Genomic DNA, 25,152 nt, shown 5'->3' on the forward strand with positions numbered 1-25,152 from the left:
CTCCCTGCCCATCCTCCAGGGTTTTGCTTGGGAAACTGGTTGGGGGACCCTTCCCCATTTTCCTTCCCGTCTGCTCCCCACTGGTGTCAGCCTCTCCCATCGTTATTTTCCCTGCGCCCATGTGCCAGGAGGACTTCGGGTGTACCCACCAACACAGCAGAACTCCCTGGGGTGTGTGGGGACAAAACCCGGGACAGAAGAGCTCCCATGGGGCCCCCCTAATCGGGTCCCCATCCCACTGCCCAGGAAGGCCGTGCCAGATCCGGGAGCAGCGCAGATCCCGGCTGAGCCGCGGGGCTGGGCCCTTCCTGCGGCAGGAACCTCCCGAGGAGCCGTTTCCTCGTCGGGCGGCAGCGGGTCCCCTCCGCCAGCGTCCCTTCCCGCCCGCCGAGGGGAGGAAACGCGCCCCACAACCCCGTGCTGCAGCCGGGGGCCGGGCACCCACCCCGCCGCGGAGCCCGGCCCCGTCTCTCGTCGAGGCGGCAGCGGAAACCGGGCGAGTCGGGACCAGCCCGGCGCGGGCACGAGCGGCACCCGCGGGCGCGCACCCGCCCCAGCGCCGGCCGCAGGTGAGAGCGGGGCCCGGGGGCCCGGGGGCTTCGGGGGCTCAGCAGCTTGGGGCTCAGCGGCTTTGGGGTCTCGGGCATGGTGGTAAGGATGGTGGCGGTGACCCCAAGGCTGTTCCAGCAGGTTCGGGCGGTTTGCGGAGCTGCCGCATAGGGCTGGAGCTCAGCGGGGACCCCGAGGGAGCTGAGCTGGGGGGTCCTCGCCCCAGGACGGGTTGGGCGCTGCCGTCACCTTTTCCCTGCCCCGTGTCCCGCAGGCGGAGGCGCCGGGAGGCCATGGAGGCGGCGGGGCCGGCGGAGGAGGCGCTGGTGCTGGTGGAGTACGGCTTCGAGTACCGCGCCAAGGACGGCACCTTGGTGTCCATCAAACCCAACGAGCGCTATGTCCTGCTCAAACGCACCAACCCGCACTGGTGGCACGTCCGCAGGAGCGGGGACGCCCGACCCTTCTACATCCCGGCCCAGTACGTCAAGGAGCTGCCACCCATCGCCGCCCCAGCCCCGCTTGACCCCCCGCCACCAGGACATGCTACGACAGAGCCGGCCACGCTCGTCCCTCAGCCCCCGCCAGCCTACGAATATCGGTTCATCGGCGCCGCCGAGCCGGGCGAGCCGGCAGGAGGGTGCCCGGTGCCCCGCAGGGACTCGATGCTCCAGAGGGACTCGGTGCCCAGGAGGGACTCGGTGTTTCAGAGGGACTCGGTGCCCAGGAGGGACTCACCGCCATCACTCAGCTCTTTTCGGGTCCTCCCGGGGCTGACCCCGCACCCCGCTGAGCCTGTGAGACCTTCGCAGTCCCTGGATGACCTGGCGCGGGTGACACCAGCACCACGCGGTGCCACTGCCATGGGGGCACGGAGGGACCCCCCAGGACACGCTCGCCCGCTCGGGAAGAGCCGCTCCGAGACCCTCTGCGCCTCCGGCAAGGACAGGGACGTGGCCAGGAGGCGGCCGGGGGCCGGCCCCGCGGCTCAGGTACGGTGACATCCCCACTGCTATCCCCAGAAGCTGCGCTGGGGGGGTTAGTGGGTAGGGGTGTTGAGCCTGAGCCCCTCGGCTGATTCAGTGGCCGTGTTGCCCAACTGAGACCTCCAGCACAGGGTGAGGTGACACCCTGGCACCGCAGCCACCGCTGGGACCCCCCAAGTCCCCCCACCGAGCTGACCCCGTGGGACAAACCTGCATGTGACCCCCCCCCGTACGGGTTTACCAGAATTGACCGTCTCGGGGCTGTGAGTGACCGCCTGCACTGGGGCCCCCCCGCACACCCTTCACCCTCAGCCCCCTGCCCCGTGCCTCAGTTCCCCCCCTCATGGGCACCCCTGGGCTCTCCCAGCCCCAGAGCCCCGTGGTCCCCGGGACAGGGGGGGACTCGGTGCCACCCAGAGGAGCTTTGGGGTGTCCCCCTCAGGTTTCCGGAGCGTTCCGGGATCAGAGGAGGCACAAAGGGGTTAACAGGGAAGCGCGGCAGCTCCTCCCTGCCGGGGCGGGTGCCTCACCTGGGCGCAGCACCCAGGGACCGAGGTGGGTGCTGGGTGCACCCCGGCACAGGCCAGCGCCCCGACACCCCAAAGCCACGCTCACCCCACACCAGTAAGTAGCAAAGGGCCCTGCCCAGAGCCCCCTGGGCTGCCCCTCCCCCGGGGTCACCCGAGAGTGGGGCTCCCCCCGGCTGCTCACCTGCCGCCAACACGGGCTGGGGTACACGGGGTGAGACAGTGACGGCACAGGGGTGGGTCCCACGACCTTGTCCCCTCCTCACTTGTCCCCGAGCACCTCACTTTGGAGTAACCCCAAGCACCTGGAGCACCCCAAGTCTGAGTGTCCTCCACTTCTAGGGGGGCTGGAGGGATTGTGCCACCTGGGGGAGTTGCTGGAGGAAATGGGGTGTTGGTGGTGGGGGGCTATGTTTTACACCCCATTTTCACCCCATTTCCCCCCATTTCCCACCCAATTTTTACCCCATTTTACACCTTGTGCCCCCAGCTGTGCCCTTTGCACACCCAAAGCCTCCGACCCCCCTCTGGGGGTGAGCCAGCATAGTCCCCAACCCGAGTGCCACCACGGGAGCATTCCCCTTCCCTGCCCAAATCCAACCGGTGCCAAAACCATCCGGCATCGGGCATGGCGGGACCATGATCCTGCCACCATGTGCACCCACCCCCCGGGATGGGATGGGATGGAACGATCCCGGTGTTGCGGGGACACAGCAGCCCCAGATCAGCCTCCGGTGGAGCAATGTGACACCAGACGGGGCACCCAAAATTTTCGGGGATCATCCCAGTGCAATTCCTGCTTGCTTGGCCTTGGCTTTGCCAGAGGGGATGGCGAGTGGAAGGTTGTGGGGGACGGGTGACAACAACCCCCAGAGAAGCCAATTCCGCCCTGGGCGTCTCTTCCGCTCCCCAAACCCGGCAGGAAGCGGCGGGTGCAGGGCCCGGCTTAGGGCGCCAGCGGTGTTACCGGAGCCTCTCGGTGTCCCCACGGCTGTCCCCACCCCGGTGCCCCCAGTGCTGCCCCAGTGTCACCGCGATGGGTGACCGGGCGCCGGGGGGTCCGCAGCGGGCCCGGAGCAGGGTGCTGCAGCTGCTGCACTTGGGGAAGGTAGGCAGCACCCGAGGGTGCACCCAGCCGGGAGACAGGGGGGTGTTTTGGGGTCAGCCCTCCCCATGCTTCCCCTTGGGTTTCCCTGGGGGTTTATGGGCACCGGCGGGTGCTACCATGCCCATCCCAAAGCACGGAGGGGTACCCGGCCCCCCCAGGGATGAGAACCCCCCCAGGGATGCACCCATGGGGAAGAGAGAGGTGCTGGGGGGGCTCCGTGCCAGGGATCCCCCATTGCCACCCCCATGTCCCTTGTCCCCAGGAGGAGGGTGACACCCCCCCCCCCCCCGGTGGCTTCTGGCCCTGCTCACCATGGGGGGGTCGTGGGGTGATGGGGGGAGGATGAGGGGGTTTCATCGAGCTGCTGTCCCCCTCTGATCCAGGGTGTCCCCAAGGACACTGCACCCGCTGTCACCTCCTTCAGGGTGATGGGCAGGGCTGGAGCTGGGACCTTTGTCCCCACAGCCATTAGTGAGAGACTCAGGCTGTAAAACTGGGGAGATCAAAGGGTGCCAGGAGGGGGTTCCCTGCTGGCAGCACCCTCGTGGTCCCAGGGGACACATCCCCCACCCCAAGCAGCCCCACAGTGGGGAATCAGCCAGGCTGGTGCTGGGGATGTTATTTTGGGATACAGTGGTGAGACTGTCTGGTTCAGCATCCGGCTCTGGGAGGGGAGGCCGGGGCTGTGGGTGCTGGAAGTGTCCCAGGGCACAGGTGATGAGGATGCAGGTAATGTGGGTGCTGGTATCGGTGATGTGGGGGCAGGAGGTGTCCTGGGGGGCTGGTGTTGAGGGTGCTGGGGTGCAAGCGTGGGTGAGATGAGTGTGAGTTTTGGGGTGCTTGTGCTGAGGAGGTGGGAGCAGAGTCTGGGGGTGCAGGGGACGAGCAGGCTGGAGGTTTTGGGGCTGCAGATATCAGTGCAGAGGTTGTGGGTGTTCATGGTTTGGGTGCCAATGATGTGGGTGCTGCACACAGCAGGTGATGCAGGTACCAGTGATGTGGCTGTGAATGGTGCAGGTGGTGCATGAGTGGGTACCCATGACACGGCTGTTGATGATGTGGGTGACATGGGTACCAGTGATGGCAGTGCTGATGACGTGGGTGCTGCTACTGCAGGTGTTGATGATGCAGTGACACGGGCACCGGCGGTGCGGGTGCTGCTGCAGGTGCTGTTCACAGTGGGTGATGCAGGTGCCAGTGACTTGGTGCTGGCTGTGAGGGTGCTGCCAGCAGCAGGTGACACGGGCAGCAGTGACACAGGTGCTGGCACTGGGGACCCCGATGTCTCTCCATGGCCTGTGGGTGCCCCTCTCCACCTCCCAGCCACCTACACCCCACTGTCGGCACCTCCTGCCCCACGCTCTGGGGGGCCCAGGCAGGGGGGTGATCCAGCAGCCAGGGCAGGATCCGGCTCCTCAGCCCCTCACCCAGCTGCCACCCAGACACCACAGTGGGGACATCCCAGGGACGCCGTCCCAGCTGCCGTAGTGACACATCCGTGTCCCCCCAGGCACGCAAGGAGTCAGAGGAGACACCCGATCCCATCTACCTCAACATCCAGGAGCTGCGGGAAGAGGCCGCAGCCGCCAGCTCGGCCCCAGAGGAGCCCGGCGGCTCCGTGTCGGACTGGGAAACCCACACGGACACGGACAGTGGACATTTGTTTTATTATAACCCGGTGACGGGCGAGACCACGTGGGATTGTCCCTTTGGGCAGGCGGCCGATGGAGTGAGTCCCGCCGCCTCTCCCGTCTCCTCACTCGCACACAGCCCGGAGCTTCCCGAGTGGGAACAGCACGTGGACCAAGGAAGCGGACAGACTTTTTTCTATAATTCGGTGACAGGTGAGACGTCGTGGGACCCCCCCACTGCGGGAGACACGGGCAGCCCCCAGGAGATGCACCCTGGGGGGACGCGGTACGGCCCCATGGAGCAGAGGGTGAGCACCCAGCGAGGCGCGGGGATGGGCTTGGGATGGGGGGAGACAGGGATGGGAATGGAGATGAAAAAGGGATGGGATGAAAATGGAGACAGAGACGGAGATCAGGATTGAGAAAGGGATGGGAGATGCAGTGGAAATGGAGACTGAGACGGAGATGGAAACGGAGACAGATGGGAAGGGAGATGAAGACAGATGAAGATGGACAAGGGTATGGATACAGGGGTGTAGGAAGGGATGAGAATGCAGATGGAAACGGGGTGGGATGAAAATGGAGGCAGAGATGAAGATTGAGAAAGGATGGGAGATGCAATGGAGATGAAGATGGAGACAAAGGTGGAGATGGGAATGGAGATGAAGACAGAAGAAGATTGAGATGGGAACAGATCCAGGGATGTAAAAAGAGAGGGGAATGGAGATGGAAACAGGGATGGGATGGAGATGGAGACAGGGATGAAGCTGAAGATGGGAGACAGGAATGGGAATGGAGATGAAGGTGCAGATGGAGATGGGAATGGATACTGGGATTGAGATGGAGATAGAAACAGGAATGGGAATGGAGATGGAGACAAGGATTGAGATGGAGATGGGAATGGAGATGGAGATGATGGAGATGGGGCAGCCCCCACCTGGGCAAGCCACACAGGGATGCAGGTCTCTTGGTAGGGCACAAGATCTTGACCAGTCTCTTCTCTCCAGCCACCCACTCCAGAAACAGATTATCCCGACCTGTCTCCAGATGAGCTGGAGTGTTATCCCGAGGAAGACTATTCACCCGTGGGCTCCTATGATCAGGGGGCCTCTCTCTGCCTGTCCCCGAGGCGCCCTGAGGAGCTGGGCTCACCCCCAGGCTGGTATGGGCACAGCCACCCCGAAGGAATCGTGTTCTACCCCGAGCACTTCGCCCCTGACACGGTACGGGATAGGGATGGGAGGGGATGGGAACAGGGATTGCGACAGGACTGAGGATGGGCATGGGGACAGGGAAAGGGACAGGGAATGGAAGAGGAATGAGCACAGGGATAGGAACTGGGATAGGGACAGGGATGGGCTACGGACAAGGACAGGGACAGCAATGGGGATGGGGACAGGGCCAAAGATGCAGACAGGGGTAACTGCCAGGGATAAACATCCTCACAAGCCCTCGGAGCAGGGGCTGCAGGGGCTCTGGGGTGCCGTGGGTGCACAGCACAGGCCCCTCCTGGCAGGGGCACCTTGGGCCTCACCTGACCCCTCCCTGCCCAGGTGCCATCGGGCGGCCGCCATGAGCGGGCGAGCAGCGGCTCCAGCCAGGACAGCGGGCTCTTGGCCTGGCACGGCACCGTGTCACCGGCAGCGGGCACCAAGGAGGAGAAGGTGAGCACGCAGCGAGGGGCACCCAGCCTGCCCCCACCCTGGCACCGGGGAGAGCAGGGGGCAAATTTGACACCCCCACCTTTACTTTCCAGTTTAAAAGCCTCGAAAAAGCCGGGGTGCTCAACCGGACCAAGACGCTGGACAGAGGGAAGCGGCTCCGGTAAGAACATCCCGGTGTCCCCTGCGACTGGCGACAGGAGTCCAGCAGGGTGGAGGGGCTGTGCTATCCCACTGTATGACCCCTGCTCTGCTCCCCAGGAAGAACTGGAGCTCCTCCTGGACAGTGCTGGAAGGGGGAATCCTCACCTTCTTCAAGGACTCCAAGCACTCAGCTGCCAGCGCCTTGGTGAGAGCCCCAATGGCCTCGGGGCAGGGCAGCTCCTGTGGGGTGGGACCAGAACCCATGGGACTGGGACAGAACCCATGGGACAGGGCCAGAACCCATGGGACTGGGACAGAACCTATGGGACTGGGACAGAACCCCTGGGACTGGGCAAGGACTCACAGGATGTGGCCAACACTTGTAGGACAGGGACAGGCACCCATGGGGAACATGGCACTGGCCTCACCTCTGGGGTGGGGGTTCAGGGCTCTGTCTAGGGAGTGCAGGGGCTCTTAGGGGAGGGGGACCATGGCCAGCACCCACAGAATGCAGCCAGCATCCACAGGATAGGACCAACATCTGTAGGACAGGGCAAGGATCCACAGGATGGAGTCGAAGCCTGCGGGATGGAACCAGCACCCATAGGATGAGGCCAACATCCAGGGCACAGGGCCAGCACCTACGAAACAGGACCCCTGGCACTGTGGGGGGATCAGCACTTGAAGAATGGGACCAGGACCCCCAGGCCGGGGCAGGTGCCATGCACAGGGACCCCTGGCACTGGGACATGTCCCCTCGCCCCCCCGCACACACACACACACGCACTCCCTGCAGGGGTGCCAGTTGTGGGGCACCTGGAGCTGGTGGGAGCCAGCAGGAGGAAGCAGTGCCAGCCCCAGTCCCCCCCCGGGCCCAGTTCCCCCCCCAGTGCCCAGCAGCCACCGGATGCAGAAGTTGTCGTGGGTCTTGCAACACCCTGCAGTGACAGCAGAGGGGGGGAAGACAGGGGACCCACAGCTGGGGGAGACGCAGTGCTGGCCTCACCTCGGGGGTCCAGGGCTCTGTCTGGGGGTGTGGAGGCTCTTGGGGGAGGGGGCCGTGGCCAAAGCATCCTGAAACCCAGGGCACGAGGAGAACCAGTGGGTCTGATGCTCTCCCCCTGCAAAATCCCCTCCTTGGGGGCAACCACTCTCTCCCTTCCCGCAGTGTCACTGAGAGGGACCCCAAAGCTGGAGCCCCCCGGGGTCCCTGGGAAAGGCTGGGAATGTCCCTTGAGGTGATGGCAGCCCTAGGGTCTGGCTGTCCCCAAGCTGGTGGCCGTGACCCTCACCCCACCATGCAGCCCCACGTCCTAGTCCTGAGAGACCACAGGAGGGGACAGAGGGGTCCCATGGAGGACATCTGACAATCTTGCCTTTCTGGAGGAGGGCAGCCCACACCCCCCAGCAGGATTCTGGTGTCCCTGTCCCCTCTGGGCAGGTGCGACCCTCATCCCCTTGTCCCCACAGAGGCACCCCAGCACCCTGACCACCCCCGAGCACACGGTGGAGTTGCGCGGGGCCACCCTCACCTGGGCTGGCAGGGACAAGTCCAGCAAGAAGAATGTCCTGGAGGTGAGCAGGTGACAGAGGGAACCTGGTCACACCCCAGGGCAATGCCACACCTGCCCGGCTCATCCCAGCAGGGGTGCAGGGGATGGAACTGGGGACACTGGGGATGTGGGGACACCGGGGTGGGAGCACAAGGACACACTGCACTGCCGGCCACTGTCCCGTCCTGATGGGCACCGAGAGGTTACCAAGGGACATCCTGGCCCCCAGAGGAGTTTTTCCACTCGGGCTTTGCACAGGAATGAGGTTTCCAGCCGTTCCAGCTCCCCGGCACCGTTTGGTGTCACCGGAGTTGGCGTCGGGCTCAGCCACATCCTGGTTCCCAAATCCGCGTGGTTGCGGCAGCCCCGTGCCCTTTCCCTGACCTTTGCCTGTTGCTCCGGCAGCTGAGGACGCGGGAGGGCTCGGAATTCCTCATCCAGCACGACTCGGAACAGATCATCACCGCCTGGCACCGGGCCATCGCCGACAGCATCGGCCGGAGGGTGAGCAGGGCCCCCCGCCCCGCGGCCACCCCGGGGACGGGTCCCGGCGTCTCACGGTGCCCCTTCCTTAGGGCTCCTACATCCTCGGAGAGGAGGATGCCGAAATTCGGGCTGAATTCGGCTCCCGGGAGAAGCTGGGGGGCGGCGAGGAGAGGAGGGCAGGTGAGCAGCGGCACCCGGGGCGGGCCCGGGGGCCCGGCAGAACCGCCCACCCTGCGGGGTCCCCGGGGCGGGACAAGCCGGGAGCCCCGGTCGGTCCCTCGGGATGGTGCTGACCTGTGCCATGTCCCCGCCAGCCGCCGGGCAGGTGACGGGCAGTGCCGAGAGTGACACCAGCAGAGTCCGGAACAAACTCCGCAAGTTCCTGCAGAGGCGGCCGACGCTGCAATCCCTGCGGGAGAGGGGCTACATCAAGGGTGAGTGTGGGGGGGCCGGGCCGGGGGATGCTGGGATGAGGGGCTGGGATGGGGGTGGATCGGGCGTGGGTGTCAGGATGGGGATACATCAAGGGGATTGCTGGGATGAGACTGGATCAGGATGAGGTGCTGGGATGGGGCTGGATCAAGGATACGTGCTGAGATGAGGGTAAAGCCAGAGTGAGTGCTGGGATGGGGTATCGGGGTAGGGCACATCAGGGGTGGGTGCTGGAATGGGGCTGAGTCCCTCTGGATGTCTTCAGGCTGGAGGGTGGGTGGGGACAGCCAGGGGGATGGAGTTGGGACACCAGGCTGAGTGACCAAGCCCAGCCCTGACCCAACATCTTGGTGGTGGGTTCGGGCATGTCCCATCACCTCCAGCCACCCCGGTGGCCCACTCCTATGGGAACAGAACCCTCTCTCCCCAACCTTATCCTGCACTAGCCACCCTCCTGGTGTCCCCTGGCCGTGCTTATGTCCCCGCTGTGTTCCCAGACCAGGTTTTTGGCTGCTCGCTGCTGGCGCTGTGTGAGCGGGAGCGGGGGACGGTGCCGCACTTCGTCCTGCAGTGCATCCAGACCGTGGAGAGGAGAGGTACCACCCTGGGGACAGGGACAGCCTGGGGCACCAGCACGGGGACAGCTCCGGGGACAGCCTACATGGGATGCTCGGGTTTTCCTTGGAATCCTGGTGCTGGCTGCTGTACTGGGTGCCGTCACTGTGTACCACCCGGCTGTGGGCATCCTGCAGGGGACAGCAGGGACACATGGGGACCTGGAGTTCCCTCAAGAGTGTCTAATGTCCCATCCCAGGGTGGATTGTTTAACTGGGAGCTTTCCCCCATCTCCATCTGCCCAGGTCTGGACATTGACGGGCTGTACCGGGTCAGTGGTAACCTGGCCACCATCCAGAAACTGCGCTACAAGGTGGAGCATGGTACGGTCACCTGCGGTGACAGTGGGGGACAATGGGGTATAACCCCCCTCGAGGGGCAGAGGGACAGGGCTGTGGTTGGGGAGGGGGCAGCTGGGGACCTCCACCCATCCCCGGGGGCTCTGGACACAGCTGAGGTGCTGCCCCACCCCCAGACGAGCAGCTGGACCTGGATGACGGGCGCTGGGAGGACATCCATGTTGTCACCGGGGCACTGAAGCTCTTCCTGCGGGAGCTGCCAGAGCCGCTCATCCCCTTCAGCCACTTCGACAAGTTCATCGCTGCCATCAGTGAGGGACAGGGGATGGGATGGGATGGGATGGGATGGGATGGGATGGGATGGGATGGGATGGGATGGGATGGGATGGGATGGGGTGGGGTGGGATGGGGTGGGGACAAGGATGGGGTTGTAATGGGATGGGATGGAGACAAGGATGGGAACTGGGATGGAATGGCGATGGGATGGGGAAGGGTATAAGGATGGGGTTGGGGACAAGAATGAGATTGAAATGGGATGGGAATGGAGAAAGAACTGGGACAGGGGGTGGTGATGGAGATGGGATGAGGATGGGGATGGAGGTGGGGACAGGGATGCTGTGGCCACCGGAGCCAGCCCCCACCGTGCCCTCCCTCCCTGGCAGAGATACAGGACCCCTCCCTGCGGGGCCGCTGCATCCGGGACCTGGTGCTGTCCCTGCCACCCGCCCACCATGACACCATGAAGGTCCTTTTCCGCCACCTCTGCAGGTGACCCCCCCTTGTTCCCCAAACCCTGCCTGGTGCAGGAAGGCAGAACACGACTCTGGGGACAGGTCCCAGGGTCAGGGCCATGCCGGTGACACGTGCCCTGTCCCCGCAGGGTGGTGGAGCACAAGGAGGAGAACCGCATGTCGGTGCAGAGCGTGGCCATCGTCTTCGGCCCCACGCTGCTGCGGCCAGCCAGCGAGGAGGCCAGCATGGCCATGCACATGGTCTTCCAGAACCAGGTGGTGGAGCACATCCTCAACCACTATGGATACATCTTCCCGGACGGATAAACCCTGGGGACACACGCGGGGACAAGCCCGGCAGCAGGGACTTGATGGAGCGGCGTCTCCAGGAAGGACTTGGCCATGTGTCACCTCGGTGGTGGCGGTCGTGGCTCCATGAAGGGCAGTGCGGGGACCCGGCTCAAGGGATGGGCACCCCGGTGGGTCCTCCTTGGCCACCCCCTCCCACCGGGACCAGACCCGCAGGGGTTGAGCCCCAGGGGGTGTGCGGGGCTCAGGGGGTCCCCACGGGCAGTGGAGCGCTGCAGTGCCCAGCTCGCCGAGCCGGCGTTCCCAGGAGGGGAGGGAGGGTCCGGGCGGGCAGTGCCTGCTGGACGGTGGCACCGGCGGGCGGGCGGGGAGGAGCCGGGCAGTGCCGTGGCTGGAGCCCCCTGCTCCATGCCCGAATAAAGAGCCCGTTCAGACACCAGGGTGAGGTGTTGCTGGCAGGACATGGGGACGTCCCAGGGACATCCCAGGGACATTGGTGGTACAGCAGGGGCTCCTGGTGACCCTTGGGGACACCACGTGCCCTCTGTACCCCATGAGGATGAGGGGACCTGAGACTGCAGGGCACGGCAGTGACCTGGGACACCATTCCTGGCTGGCATCACCAAACACTGTCACCACAAGTGTCACCACAGACAGTGAGACACGTGGTGAGAGCCACACAGTCAGAGCACACGAGTTCCCATCACCCAGAGCCACCTCCTGGGGTGGGGACACCTTGGGTCACGGTGGTGACAAGCTGGGACACAACCAGAACTGGGTGGGACGCAAAAAGGATGGCAAGGGACATGACTGAAGTGCTTTGGGACATAATGGGGACAAAAAAGGGCATGGCAGGGACACGAGGAGGGGGTGTGAGCACATGGGACACATGTCCCTTGCTTTGGGACACAGCAAGGACAGCACATGGCAGCAGGGACACGGGGATGGCTGGGGTACAGAGGGGACACTTGGGGACACAGCAAGGGCACTTTGGGGTGTGGTGGGGATGTGTGGGGATGTAGTGGGGCCAAGCTGGGCTGCAATGGGGACACTTTGGGACAAGACAGAGACACTTTGGGGTGCACTGCGGTCATTTTGGGGCACGAGGATTCTTGGGACACAAAGGAGAACTTGCAGGGGTGGTGGTTTGGGACACAATGGGGACAGTTTGGGATGCAACTGGGACACTTTGGGACACAAGAGGACACAGCTGGGGACGGGACAGGGACTGTTTGGAATGCAGGGGGGAAGTTTGGGGGCACCGTGGGGGACAAGATGGTGTTTGGAGGGTGCAGCAGGGGCACTTTGAGACACAATGGAGCCACTTTGGGATGCAGGGAGGCCACTTTGAGGCACAAGAAAGTACTTTGTGACAAGAGGGGATTCTTCAGGAGTGCAGTGGGGGTTCTTTGGGACATTTGGGGACACTATTGGATGCATGGGACGCACTTCAGGAACTTTGGGAGGCGTAGGGGACCCTCGGGCCCCCTCGGAGCGCTGCGGGGCGGGAGGAGGGCGGTGCCGGGGGCAGAGCCCGGCCGATCCCCGCTCCCATCCCGATCCCACCCCGCTCCCGGCCCCGCTCCGCGCCCCCCGCCCGGCTCCATCTTGTTCGCGGCCGCCGCGGAGCCGCTCCAGGTGCGGGGGGCCGGGAGGGATCGGGGGGGCCGGGAGGTTCGCAGGGACCCGCCGAGAGAGCCGGGAGGGGACCTCGGGACCCCCCCGGCCATCCCCCAACCCCCCCCCCCCACGGGAGCCCAGGCGTTGTAGGGGACCCCTGGGAACGATCCCCCCCCATAGACCCGTGCCGGGGCCCCCCCAGAGACCCCCAGCCCCACCTCCGGACCCCCGGAACGACCCCCAGGGCCAAGCGGGACCCCCTATCAGCCCCGTGCCCCCCGCAACCAAGGCTGTGCGGGACCGGGCACCGCCAGCAGCGACCCCCGCAGACCCCCCAGACAAACACCCCCGGCTCCCCCCTACAGCAGCGACCCCCCCTCCCCCAGACACTCGGATTCCCCCGGACCCCCTAAACAGCAAAGCCCCCCCCCCAGATCCTCACAGGACCCTCCCCAGCAGCTCAACCTCCCTCACGGAACTTCCCGGGACCCCCAGCACCCCCCAGCAGCTCACCCCCCCCCCCAGACCCTCACAGGGACACCGCCCCAGCAGCTCCCCCCCAACATCCTCATAGGGCCCTCCCAGCGGCACCCCCCCACTCCCAGGACCCCCCCAGCCCCCCAGCAGTGCCCCCCTCTCTCGGTGCCCCCCCCCGGACCCCCTTTTCCCCTTGGTGCCATCTCCCACCTTCCCTGGTGCTGCACAGGCAGGGTCCGACCCCAGCCGGGACAGGGACAGGGACACCCCCCGGGGCTGGGGGCAGCGCTGGGGACACTTTGGGGGCCCTGGGGACACCCCCGGGGCTGTGCCCCCCCCCCAGGGCCAGGCACCAGGGGGTTACAGCCCAAGCAGCTTTGGCAGCCAAAATCCCTCTTAAGGCTTTAATCGCAGTGAGAAAGTGGCGGAGGGGGGCGGGGGGGGGGGCACGCTGGCCCCCCCCCCTCCCTGTCCCCAACCTTGTGGGGTTGCAGGGACAAACTGCAGCCGGGCTGGAAATTTAAGCCAAATCCCTAAACCTGGCTTAAAATTCAATGGGATTTAGGGGAGAAAGAAAAAAGGGCGGGGGGAGGGGGGAAGCAGTGAAGAGAGGGGCCGGAGGGTTTGGGGGGCCCCTCCTGCACCCCCCCTTTGTGGGGGGCCCGGGTGTGAGTCAGGGGGCAAAGGTCGGCGCTGGCCGTGTTTGCACACCCGGCACGGAAGTGGCACCGTCCCCGCGTGTCCCCGTGTCCCGCCCGGCGCTGCCTCCCGGCCGCAGCAGGTAGGGAGGGCAGGGATGGAGCCCCCGGCCCGCGGGATGGGCAGAAGGGGGTCCCCCAGTCCGTCCATGTGGGGCCGTGGGGTCCCCTGGGTCTGGTATGGCCGGTGTCCTGCTGTCCGTGGGGACAGGACACACAGGCCCTGCTGCTGCAGCAGGGGTGTCTTGGGGGGTCCCCATGGCCCAACTGGGATCAGATTTGGGGGGTCCCCATGGAAAGTGGGCTCTGGAGGTCCCCTTGACCCCATAGGAATAGGGGGGACTCCTTAGGGACCAGGCGTTGGGGGTCACCGTGATCCCATGGGGACAGAACTCTGTGGGTCCCCATGGCCCCATTGGGATCAGGATCAGGGGGTCCCTATGGCCCCATCGGGATTGGGACTGAGGGCTCCCATAAAGATGGGGCTTTGGAGGTCCCCATAACCCCACAGGGATTGGAATAGGGGGACCGTAGGGACGAGGTAGGGGGGGTCCCCATGGTCCCATAGGGACAGGGCTCTGGGGGTCCCCATAGAAACGGGGCTCTGGGGGTCCACATGGCCTCATAGGAATCAGAACTGGGGGGTCTTCCTAGGGACCAGGCTCTGAGAGTCCCCACGGCCCCTTAGCGACAGGGCTCTGGGGGTCCCTGTGGTCCCACAGGGACAGGGACTCTGGGCTCTCTATAGGGATCAGTCTCTGGGCTCCCCATGGCCCCATAGGGAAAGGCTCGGGGGGTCCCATCAGGGTCAGGCTCTGGGGGTCTCCATGTTCCCATAGGGACAGGGCTGTGGGTGGGGGTCCCCAGAAGGACACACTCTGGGTGTCCCCACACCCCACTGTGGCCCAGGCCTTCCTCCCCTGACCCCAGCCCCTGTCCCCATGTCCCCATAGCCCCCCAAATCCTGCTGCACCCCACACCCAGAGTGACCCCATCGCCCAGGTGACACTGCCTCTAGAAAGCCCCTGGGGACAGGGATCCATCTGGGGGTGACACCAGGTCCTGGCCGGGTGTTTTGGGGTGCGGGGAGGGAGAGGAGAACATCTGTGGGGTTCCAACCCCCCCAGTCCCCCTGTCACCTCAGCCCCCAGTGCGCTGTGATGGCACCGGACGCCTGAGCCCCTGCGGTGGGGACCAGCCATGGAGACCGTAGTCATCGTGGCCATCGGGGTGCTGGCCACCATCTTCCTGGCGTCCTTCGTGGCGCTGGTGGTGGTGTGCAGGCAGCGCTACTGTCACCCCAAGGACCTGCGCCACCACTATGACACCAAGTGAGTGACCCCGCAGGGCTGGCAGCGTCCCTGTCCCCACCAGGGAGGGACCCCAACCCCCATGGGCTGGGGACAGTGGTGGGGATATGTCCAGCATCATCAAGGGGACAATGTGGGGGACGTGTCCACAGTCATCAGGGGGACAGAGATGGGGACACACCCGCCATCATCAAAGGGATGAAGTTGGGGATGTGTCCGACATCATCCAGGGAACAAAGATGGGGACATATCCACTGTGACAAGGGGGACGATGCAGGGGACATGGCCAGCATCATCAGAGGGAAGAAGTTTGGGGCACAACCACATCACCAGGGGGACAAAGATGGGGACACATCCACCATCACCAGGGGGATGAAGCTGGGGATGTGTCCACCATCATCAAGGCCATGGGGGCTGTGGGCAGCCTGAGGAGGTGGCCCTTGGTGGGATGTCCCCCATGTCCCTGACAGACCCATCGTGGACCTGATGGGGACCGCGGAGACGCCGTCGGAGCCCTCAGAGCTGGAGCTGGACGATGTGGTCATCACCAACCCCCACATTGAGGCCATCCTGGAGAATGAGGACTGGGTCGAAGATGCCTCGTGAGTGTCCCCCATGTCCCCCCACTGCTGGGGACCCCTGCGCAGTGCCAGCGCCCCATCATGGGATGCAGGGGATGGATTTGGAGGTCACCAAGCCGTGGGGATGGTCCTCAAGATGGTCTTGGGGTGGGAATATCCCCACTGGTCTGGGGGACACAGGGTGTGGGCTGGCAGGAGAGGGGGGACACGCAGGGGACAAGGACAGAGCAGGGGGGACACAGCCGGATTCACACCGTCCTCCCTCTCCACAGGGGTCTGGTGTCCCACTGCATCGCCATCCTGAAGGTGAGTCAGGGCGTGGCACTGGTGGCAGTGGTGACACGGGTGGTACCGGTGACTCTGGTGGCAATGGCAGCACTGGTGGTACTGGTAGAGCTGGTGGCAATGGTGGCACTGGTGGCAATGGTGGCAGTGGTGCTACCAGTGACGCTAGTGGCAGTAGTGACATTGGTGTCAACAGTGGGTGGCACTTGTGGTAATGGTGGCAGGGGTGACATTGCTGCTACTGGTGGCACTGGTGCTGATGGTAGGTGGCACTTGTGGCACTGGTGGTGATGGTGGCACTGAGTGCCCATTGCTGTCCCCCAGATCTGTCACACACTGACAGAGAAGTTGGTGGCCATGACCATGGGCTCGGGTGCACGTGTGAAGTCCCCGGCCAGCCTGGGTGACATCATCGTGGTGGCCAAGCGCATCAGCCCCAGGTGACAGGGGACATCTGGGAGGTCCCAGGGCCCTCGGCTGGGGTCCTGTGGCTCTGGGGTGTCCCCAGGGACTGGGGGGAAAATTCCAGGGCTCTGGAGGGTCCCCAGGGCTTTGGGACAGGGTGGGTCTGGAGGGGTCATGGGGGCTCTGGGGATGTCCCAGGGCACTGGGGGGGTCCTGAGGCACTGGAGGGGACCCTGGGGACTCTGGAGGGAAACCTGGGGACTGTAGGGAGGTCCAGGGACTCTGGGAGGAGTCCTGGGGCTCTGGGAAGTTCCTGGGGCTCAGGGGGGTCCTGGGGCTCTGGGGGGGTCCCAGGGCTCCAAGAGGCCTCTTGAGGCTCAGGGTGGGTGTGCTGGAGGTGTCACCGCAGTGTCCCTTGGGGTTAACACTGTCCCCACCACAGGGTGGACGATGTGGTGAGATCCATGTACCCCCCGCTGGACCCCAAACTGCTGGACGCGAGGTGACAGGGACGGAAGGACAGGGACACTCCTGGGTGGGGGGATACCTGTGGGTGGGGACACCCTCCCCATCCCTTACCACACCTCTGGGGACACCTCCATCAGGACGGGGAGGCCCCTTGGTGTGAGCAGATCATGGAATATCCCAGAATATCCCAGGCTGGGAGGGACCCCCAGGATCATCCCAGCCCCTGGCCCTGCCCAGACACCCCAACAACCCCACCCTGGGCATCCCTGGCAGCGCTGTCCCAGTGCTCCTGCAGCTCTGGCAGCCTCGGGGCCGGGACCATTCCCTGGGGAGCCTGGGCAGTGCCCAGCACCCTGTGGGGGATGAAACTTTCCCAGTACCCACCCCAAACCCCCTGTGACACCACCTCAGGCCATTCCCTGGGTGCTGCCCCTGGTCACCACGGACCTGGTGACGAAGCCACCATGGGGCAGGGCGGTGTCAGGGAGGTGACAGGGCGGTGACAGCTCCGTGTCCCCGCAGGGCCGCGGCGTTGCTGCTGTCGGTCAGTCACCTGGTGCTGGTGACCCGCAGCGCCTGCCGCCAGCCGGCCGCCCGCCACTGGGTCGAGCGGTCACTGGCGGCCGCCGAGGAGCACATGGCCGTGCTGCGCCAGGCCGCCATGGCCACCGAGCCCGAGCGGCCCCCGGCCCCCTCCGAGCCCCCCCGCCAGGAGCAGTCGGCCATCTGACCCCAATAAAGTCCCCGTGTGCCCCCTGACCCCACACGGGCCGCTCTGGGATGGGCTGGTGATGTGGTGTCTGCATGAAGAGGAGATGGGGAGGGGGCTGGGGGGGAAAAAGGGGGTAATGAAGGGGAGGTTGGGGGTCTGGGAGGGGGGTTGGGGAGCTTGGGAGGGAGTGTGGAGGGGGTTTGAGGGGTTTGGAGGGGATTTGTGGGGTTGGAGGGGGATTTGAAGGAACTGGGGGTCTGTGGAGGGGTTGAGGGACTTGGAAGGGAGTGTGGAGAAAGGTCAGAAGGGGGGTTTAAAGGATTTGGAAAGGTCTGGAAGGTTGGAGGTGGTTTGGGGGGTTTAGAGGGGATTTTGGGGGGTTGGAGGGGGATTTGGAGGAATTTGGGGGGCTTGGAAGGGAGTGTGGAGGGGGTTGGGAAGGCTGGAGGTGGTTTAGGAGGTTGGAGGCAGATTTTGGGGTTTGGAGGCGGATTTTTGGGGTTGAGCGTCTAGGGATGGTTTTGGGGGGCTCGGGAGGAAGTTTGGAGGGGGTTTTAGGGGTTTAGAGAGGATTTCGGGGCATCAGAGGGGGATTTGGAGGAGTTGGGGGTCTAGGGAGAAGCTGGGGGCCTGGGAAAGGAGTACAGGGGAAGGTTGGAATAGGGGCTAAAGAGGATTTGGAAGGGTTAGGAAGGTCAGGGGTGGTTTTGGGGGGTTTTCAGGGGATTTGGGGTGCTTGAGGGGGAGGTTTGGAGTTTAGGGAGGGTTTGGAGGGAGTTGAGGGGATTTGAAGGGAGGTTGAGGGGGTGTTGGACTGGTTGGAAGAAGGTTTGGAGTGGATTTACTGGGACTGGGGAGGTTGGGAGGTGATTTGGGGGAGTTGAAGGAGAATGAGGGAGCTGGTGCAAGGCGGGAAGTTGTGAGTTTAGGGAATGTTTGAGGTAGTTGGAGGAAGGGCTTGGGGAGGTGGAGGGGGGTTCAGAGGGGCGTTGGCACTGGAGGGGATTTAGGGGAGCTTGGAGGGGGTGGGAAAGGCTTGGAGAGAGAGGTTGGAAGTTTTGGGAAGGGTTGGCGAGGTTGAAGTGATCTTTGGGGTATGGGAGGTTCAAAGGGATTTGGAGAGGATTTAGGGGCACTTGTGGGCATTGGGAGGGAGGATGGGGGAGTTGAGGGACAAAGGTTGGAGTTTAGGGGGGGTCGGGGAGATTGGGGAGGATTTGGGGGGGCTGTGGGGGCTGAGGGAGGTTGGAGGAGGTTGGGGAGGATTTGGGGGGCTGTGGGGGCTGAGGGAGGTTGGAGGGGGTTGGGGAGGATTTTGGGGGGGGGCTGTGGGGGCTGAGGGAGGTTGGAGGGGTCGGGGAGGATTTGGGGGGACTGGGGCGGTCTGGGGGTGCTGCCTGCCCTGGGAGCGAGGTCTGGAGGACTCAGCAGCACCGAGAAGTGAAACCCTGTGACCCGGGCAGCAGGGTCTGTGCCTCGGACGGGGGGGTCTCTGTCCAGAACAGAGGGGTCTCTGCCCGGAGGAGGGGGTCCAGGGCCGCACAGGGGGGCTCAGGGCTGCAGGCAGAAGGGTCACGGCCTCGAGCAGGGGGGTCTGTGCGCCGGGCAGAGGGGTCTGTGTGCGCCCCGGGCAGAGGGGTCAGTGCCCCGGTCAGTGCCCGGTCAGTCCCGGCCCGAGGGTCCGGCCGAGCCCCCCCCGATTTCACCGCCCGGAGCCCCGGGGGGAGTGGGGGGCTGCGGTCACGTGACCGCCCGTCACGTGACGGGGTGCAGAGAGCACTGTGCCCGCCCCCTCACCCCTGGCTGGCCAATGGGAGCGCGGCGGGCGCGGCGGGCGGCCAATGGGCGGCGGGGGGCGGGGCTTACGGCCAGCGAGCAGCGGGGCTTGCGGCCGGGGCCGGGCAGGGACCGGGAGAGGGAACTGGGAGCGCTGGTGGGTACTGGGAGGCACCGAGGGCCACGGGGTGACTCGGAGTCCTGGGAGCTACGGGGAGACACGGGCGTAACTGGGACGTGCTGGTAGTCACGGGGGTAACTGGGAGGCACTGGGAGCTGCTGGGAGCACTGGGAGCTGCTAGAAGGAACCGGGAGTCACGGGAGGAACTGGGAGTCACGGGAGGAACTGGGAGTCACGGGGGCCACTGGGAGGTGCTGGAGCGAGCTGGGAGCCATGGGGATGGCTGGGAGGTGCCGGGAGCATTGGGAGGTCCTGGGAATCATGGGGGGGGAGCACTGGGAGATACTGGGACTCGTGTGGGCCACTGGGATTCCCCGGGAGGTCCCGGGAGTCTTGCGGGAACACTGGGCGGTACTGGGAGTCCCTGCTGGGAGGCGTGCTGGTAGCACTGGGAACACTGGGTCTGGTGCTGGGGGCTGTCGGGGGGTCCTGCCCTGCCCTGGGGGTGTCGCAGCGGTGGGGGGGGTGCAGTGACACCGGGGTCCCCCCGAGCCGTCCCGGCAGCGAGGGGAGCAGAGCCGCCCCCGTAGGACATAACCCCACCGTGACACCGTGGGCGGGGAAGGCGGTGGCACCACCGGGAGAGGGAAGTGAAAGTGATTGTGGAAGCGGGATGGGAGGGGGAGCAATGGGGGGGCCCGTCCGCGCCGCGGGGAGATGGTATCGGGGTGCGGTTGGGGTGCCACACACCGCAGTGCCTCCCCAGCACCCTGAGCTGCGCCCCCAGCACCCCGGGCTGGGGGCAGCTGGGTGAAATGGGGGGCTGGGTAAAGTGGGGGGCTGGGGCTTTCCCGACATGTGGCTGAAAGAAGAAGTGAGATTTAGGGGGCAGAGCTGCCCGCCCACTCAGTGAGAAGGGAAACTGAGACCGGGGGGTTCGGGGGGGTCCCGCAGGTGCCCCCAGAGCCATGAGGACCCTCCTGCTGCTGTGGGTCGCCCTGGCCGGCGTGGGGGCCCAACTGCCCTGTCCCCATGGGGCACCCTGCCCTGTCACCCCGGTGAGTGTGCCGGGTTTGGGGAGGGGTTGGGGGAGGCCTCAGTAGGGGATGATAACCCCCCCTGTGCCCCCCCAGGCCCTGCCTGCCCGCAGTGCAGTGGGGTGCCAGGACAGCTCATCCTGCCCTGCCAGCTGCCAGCTGCCAGAGGTGAGCCGCCTCCTCCTCCCCTGTGCCTCAGTTTCCCCCTTCTCCCTCCCATTTTGGGGGCACTCCCTGACCCCCCTGCCCTCCCACCCTCTTCTCTCTCCCCAGAGTGTCCCCTGTGCCGGGGGCCACCACTGCTGTCCCCGAGGGTCCCACTGCGGCGCTGATGGGCAATCCTGTGTCACAGACCTGGGTATGGGGACACGGCTGGGTGGCTGGGGGACAGGGGTGGGCTTCGAGGGGACAGGATGGACACGGGGATCCCTCACCTGTCTCTGCAGCTCCCCGTGCTGTCCCCTGTCCCGATGGCCAGTCCGAGTGTCCCGATGATGCCACATGCTGTGTGACAAGCAGCGGCGCGTGGGGGTGCTGCCCCATGCCCCAGGTACGGGGTGTGGGGACGCGGGGACACTGAGGGGGGACGTAGCGTGGCCATCGCTGTGACGAGCGCGGCTGGCACCCGCAGGCCTCGTGCTGCGCTGACAAGCTGCACTGCTGTCCCCATGGCACCGTCTGCGACCTGACCCGCGGGCGCTGTGTGTCCCCTGCCGGTGACACCGACGTCCCCCTGAGCACGGCCTTCCCTGCCTGGAAGCGCCAGCCCCCCGCCCCAGGTAAGGGGTGTCCCCTCGGGGTGCCCTCGCTGTGCCCACGGAGGGGACGTGGTGACACCGTGTGTCCCCTCAGTGGCGCTGCGCCAGGTGCTGTGTCCCGATGGCCGCTCGGCGTGTCCCGACGGGGCGACCTGCTGCCAGCTGTCCCCAACGCGCTACGGCTGCTGTCCCCTGCAGAACGTGAGTGCTGGCACAGCTGTGGGCACCCGGGGACGGGCACAGCTGTGCCAAACCTCCTGTGCCCAGCACCCCAAATCAGCCACCCTCACTGAACACCTCAAACCAAGCACCCCATACCAGCCACCCAAATTCTGGGCACCCTCCACCAAGCACCCCTGGCCAGGCAGCCTGTGCCAGGTACCCCAAACCAGCCACCCCTCACTGGGCACTAAATCAGGCACCCCACACTCCCAACACACACCACTCACCCCATACCATGCAGGCACCCCATCCTGGGCATCTTGTCCTGATCATCCCACACCAGACACCTCTTGCTGGGCATCCTGTGGTGGACACTGGGCCCTGGACACCCCACCCTGTGCCATGTCCCCCATACCAGGCACCCTGCACTGCACCCTAGGCACCCTGTGCCATGCTCCCCCCATGCCATGTCCCCCATGCTGTGCACACCCTGTCCCCAGGGTCCCTCTCACTCCGTATCTCTGCCCCCAGCCCATGTCCTGCAGTGATGGGCAGCACTGCTGTCCGCAGGGCACCTCCATGCCATGCCCCCCATACTGTGCACTCCCTGTCCCAATCCCCAGGGTCCCTTGTCACCCCGTGTCTCCCCCCAGGCTGTGTGCTGCAGTGACGGGCAGCACTGCTGTCCCCAGGGCACCACCTGTGACCTGATCCACTCCACCTGCACCTCCCTGGGGGGCTCTGCACCCCTGGCAGCACTGCCCACAGGTGAGACCCCCCCAGGGGGCAGCCAGCCCCTGTCCTGTCCCGGGGAGGGGATACCAGCCCTGAGTGTCCCCTGTCCCCAGCACATGACGTCAAGTGTGACGAGGAGACGAGCTGCCCCAATGGGAACACGTGCTGCCGGCTCAGCTCAGGGGCCTGGGGGTGCTGCCCCCTCGAGCAGGTACAGGGGGTCCCCTGTGCCCCCCAGGACAAGCAGATGTCCCCTGTTCCCCTGGGTGGGATGAGGGCAGCTGTGTCCCGTTCCCCTGAGAAGGACACAAGGGTGGGGGTTCCTTGTACTCGCCCAGGACAGGATTTGATGTCCCCTGTCTGTCTTGGGAGGGACAAGGAGGGGGGTCCCCTGTGCCCCTCTGGGACTGGAAGATGTCCCCTGTCCCCCAGGAGTGCTCCCACTCCTTGGTGTCCCACAGGGATGGGGGTGACAGCGAGACCCTTTGAGATCCCCCAGTCAGACCCCCTGGGACCAGTTTGGGGCTCCAGTGGCAGGAGATGGTGAAGGGACCTTCCCGAGTCCCACTGAGGGGGGAGGTCAAGAGTGATGAGGGGGTCCCCATATCCCCCGTTCTCCCTGCTGGGGCGGGGAACGGGCAGGAGGGGACACATTTGTCCCCCATCCTGTGGAGCTGGTGGTCCCTGGGGTGGTCCCCTGTGCTCAGCCCCCCCTCTTTGCCCCCCAGGCCGTCTGCTGCCCCGACCACGTGCACTGCTGCCCCCAGGGCTACACCTGCGACCCCGAGGGGGGCAGCTGCCTGCGGGGGGGGGACACCCGCCTGCCCTGGGTGCGCAAGACCCCGGCGCTGGCCCGGGGGGGACAGGTGACATCGGGGAATGTCCAGTGTGACGAAGAGACGAGCTGTCCTGATGGGAGCACGTGCTGCCGGCTGAGCCTGGGTACCTGGGGGTGCTGCCCCTTCGAGCAGGTGTGGGGGGCTCTGCCCATGGCCGTGTGGGATGGGGGTCCTGGGGGGTGCACCCAGGGGAGCTGGGGGTCCTGGACTGAGCAGAGATTCTAGGGGGTCTTGAGGTGTCCTTGGACATGGCTCAAGGGACCCGAGTGGAGCACCTGACTGGGGAACACGGGGGCGTTGAGCAGGGTACAGTGATGACCTGTCCCCCACCACAGTCCCAGGGCCTGGGGGTCTCCTGTGCCCTGAGGGGACAAAGGCCAACGTTCCCTGTTCCCCAGCAGGGACAAGGCCAGATGTCCCCGTTTGCTGCTTGAAGGATGAAGCCAGATGTCCCCTGTCCCCTGGGCAGGGTGAGGACAGGTGTCCCTTGTCCTCCAGGAGGGACAGGGCAGGCTCCAAACCACTGATGGGACACAGGGCCCCTTGGGTGCCCCCCCACCCCAGTCAGACCCCCTCTGCTAACTGGGACCAGTTTGGGGCTCCAGTGGCAGGAGGTGGCAGAGGCACACAAGGCCACCGGGGTGCTCAGGGACCTTTGTGTGTCCCACAGAGGGGCACAAGTGTCACAAGGGGGTCTCCATACCTGCCACCCTCAAAGTGGGGATGGAGCCGGGCTGGGTCTGGGGGGACATGGGACAGGGGAGGGCAGGAACAGGCAGGAGGGGATGTGTCCCCTGGAGGTCCCCAGCCGTGGTTCTGGGGGTCCCCTGTGCTCAGCCCCCCCTCTTTGCCCCCCAGGCCGTCTGCTGCCCCGACTACGTGCACTGCTGCCCCCAGGGCTACACCTGCGACCCCGAGGGGGGCAGCTGCCTGCGGGGGGGGGACACCCGCCTGCCCTGGGTGCACAAGACCCCGGCACTGGCCCGGGGGGGACAGGTGACATCGGGGAATGTCCAGTGTGACGAAGAGACGAGCTGTCCTGATGGGAGCACGTGCTGCCGGCTGAGCCTGGGCACCTGGGGGTGCTGCCCCTTTGAGCAGGTGGGGGGGGGGGGCCCTGGGATTTGGGGTCCTGGGGGTGGGGGCACGCCAGGGGCGGGGGGCTGTCCCGGGAAATGAGGATTTGGGAATGGAATGGGGGGGTTGGAACAGAGCATGACTCTGGGGGTGGCCCTTTGGGGACAAGTAGGGTGGGGACATGGGACACTCCCATATTTGTCACTTCCATGGAGGCTCTGTGGGCACCCTGGGGACAGGGCTTGGCACAGTCCCTGGGGCTCTGCTGGGGACACCCAGGTACCTGGGTCCCTGGTACCTGGATGCCTGTGTCCCCTACTGACCCCATCCTGTGTGTGTCCCCCAGGCCGTTTGCTGCGGGGACCACCAGCACTGCTGTCCCCGGGGCTACACCTGCAACGTGGCCACCGAGAGCTGCGAGAAGCTGCTGGCGCCCACCCCACTACTGCCAACCCCCGCAGCCCCCCGGTGGGCACCCCCTGTCCCACTGCGAGCCACTGGCTCCCACGCGCGTGGCCTCGTGCCCTGCGGTGCCACTGGCTCCTGCCGCGGGGGCCAGCGGTGCTGCCGGGCCCGGGGGGGCTCCTGGGGGTGCTGCCCCTTTGCCCAGGTGAGTGGGGGGACATCAGGGTGGGGGCGCGGGTGGCATCACCCCCTCTCACCCCATCTCTCTCCGCAGGGCTCGTGCTGCTCCGACGGCCGCCACTGCTGCCCTGCGGGGTCCCGCTGCACTGGGGGGGGCTGGGGGTGCAGCCCCCAGCGCTGGGACCTGCTCTGATGTCACTGGGGACACCACCAGCACCACCCCCACCCACCGAGTGCCACTGCCCCAATAAACGGTTTCTAGGAGAAATTCCATCCATGGCTCCTGGCGAGGGGAACACTGAGGCAGGACGCGGAGGTTTGGGGGGAATTTTGTGTGTTTAATATATTAATGCCTCTAAGGAGCAGGCAGGACGTGCAGGCAGCAACTCCCTGCCCAGCATGGCACCCGGGGGTGTCCCCATGGCCCCCCCTCTGCCAGCCTGGCCCCAATGACCCCTCTTCCTCCTCACCACGT

General features: G+C 65.6%; 3 protein-coding genes across 4 annotated transcripts; all 3 read left to right on the forward strand.

Annotated features, from left to right (window-relative positions):
- Positions 1 to 440: 440 nt before the first annotated feature.
- Positions 441 to 11,049, forward strand: ARHGAP27 (Rho GTPase activating protein 27; the record flags this gene model as incomplete). The annotated part of the gene is made up of 16 exons (XM_082297459.1): positions 441 to 569; positions 824 to 1,541; positions 4,681 to 5,109; positions 5,809 to 6,024; positions 6,355 to 6,465; positions 6,558 to 6,625; positions 6,724 to 6,811; positions 8,077 to 8,181; positions 8,565 to 8,663; positions 8,735 to 8,825; positions 8,960 to 9,079; positions 9,575 to 9,673; positions 9,938 to 10,015; positions 10,168 to 10,302; positions 10,654 to 10,759; positions 10,872 to 11,049. Exons 2-16 carry the CDS (start codon positions 843 to 845, stop codon positions 11,047 to 11,049), a joined length of 2,622 nt encoding a protein of 873 aa, XP_082153585.1. The 5' UTR covers positions 441 to 569; positions 824 to 842.
- Positions 11,050 to 15,026: 3,977 nt separating this feature from the next.
- TMEM98 (transmembrane protein 98) lies at positions 15,027 to 17,605 on the forward strand (the record flags this gene model as incomplete). Its single annotated transcript, XM_082297138.1, has 6 exons — positions 15,027 to 15,157; positions 15,607 to 15,738; positions 15,990 to 16,023; positions 16,327 to 16,442; positions 16,850 to 16,909; positions 17,398 to 17,605. 6 exons carry the CDS (start codon positions 15,027 to 15,029, stop codon positions 17,603 to 17,605), a joined length of 681 nt encoding a protein of 226 aa, XP_082153264.1.
- A 1,865-nt stretch (positions 17,606 to 19,470) lies between these two features.
- On the forward strand, positions 19,471 to 24,917 carry GRN (granulin precursor). Of its 2 annotated transcripts, none has more exons than XM_082297586.1 (13): positions 19,471 to 19,520; positions 20,439 to 20,542; positions 20,618 to 20,689; positions 20,795 to 20,879; positions 20,968 to 21,071; positions 21,153 to 21,300; positions 21,374 to 21,480; positions 22,095 to 22,209; positions 22,290 to 22,387; positions 22,905 to 23,147; positions 23,874 to 24,116; positions 24,439 to 24,702; positions 24,772 to 24,917. In XM_082297586.1, exons 2-13 carry the CDS (start codon positions 20,453 to 20,455, stop codon positions 24,868 to 24,870), a joined length of 1,668 nt encoding a protein of 555 aa, XP_082153712.1. In that variant the 5' UTR covers positions 19,471 to 19,520; positions 20,439 to 20,452; the 3' UTR covers positions 24,871 to 24,917. The 2 variants fall into 2 exon arrangements, with proteins under 2 accessions (XP_082153712.1, XP_082153713.1); XM_082297587.1 differs by having other exon boundaries at positions 19,513 to 19,606.
- The last annotated feature ends 235 nt before the right edge of the window (positions 24,918 to 25,152 follow it).

The sequence above is a fragment of the Coloeus monedula genome, assembly GCF_965178545.1.
Source record: "Coloeus monedula genome assembly, chromosome: 26".
NCBI classification, from domain to species: Eukaryota; Metazoa; Chordata; class Aves; order Passeriformes; family Corvidae; genus Coloeus; species Coloeus monedula.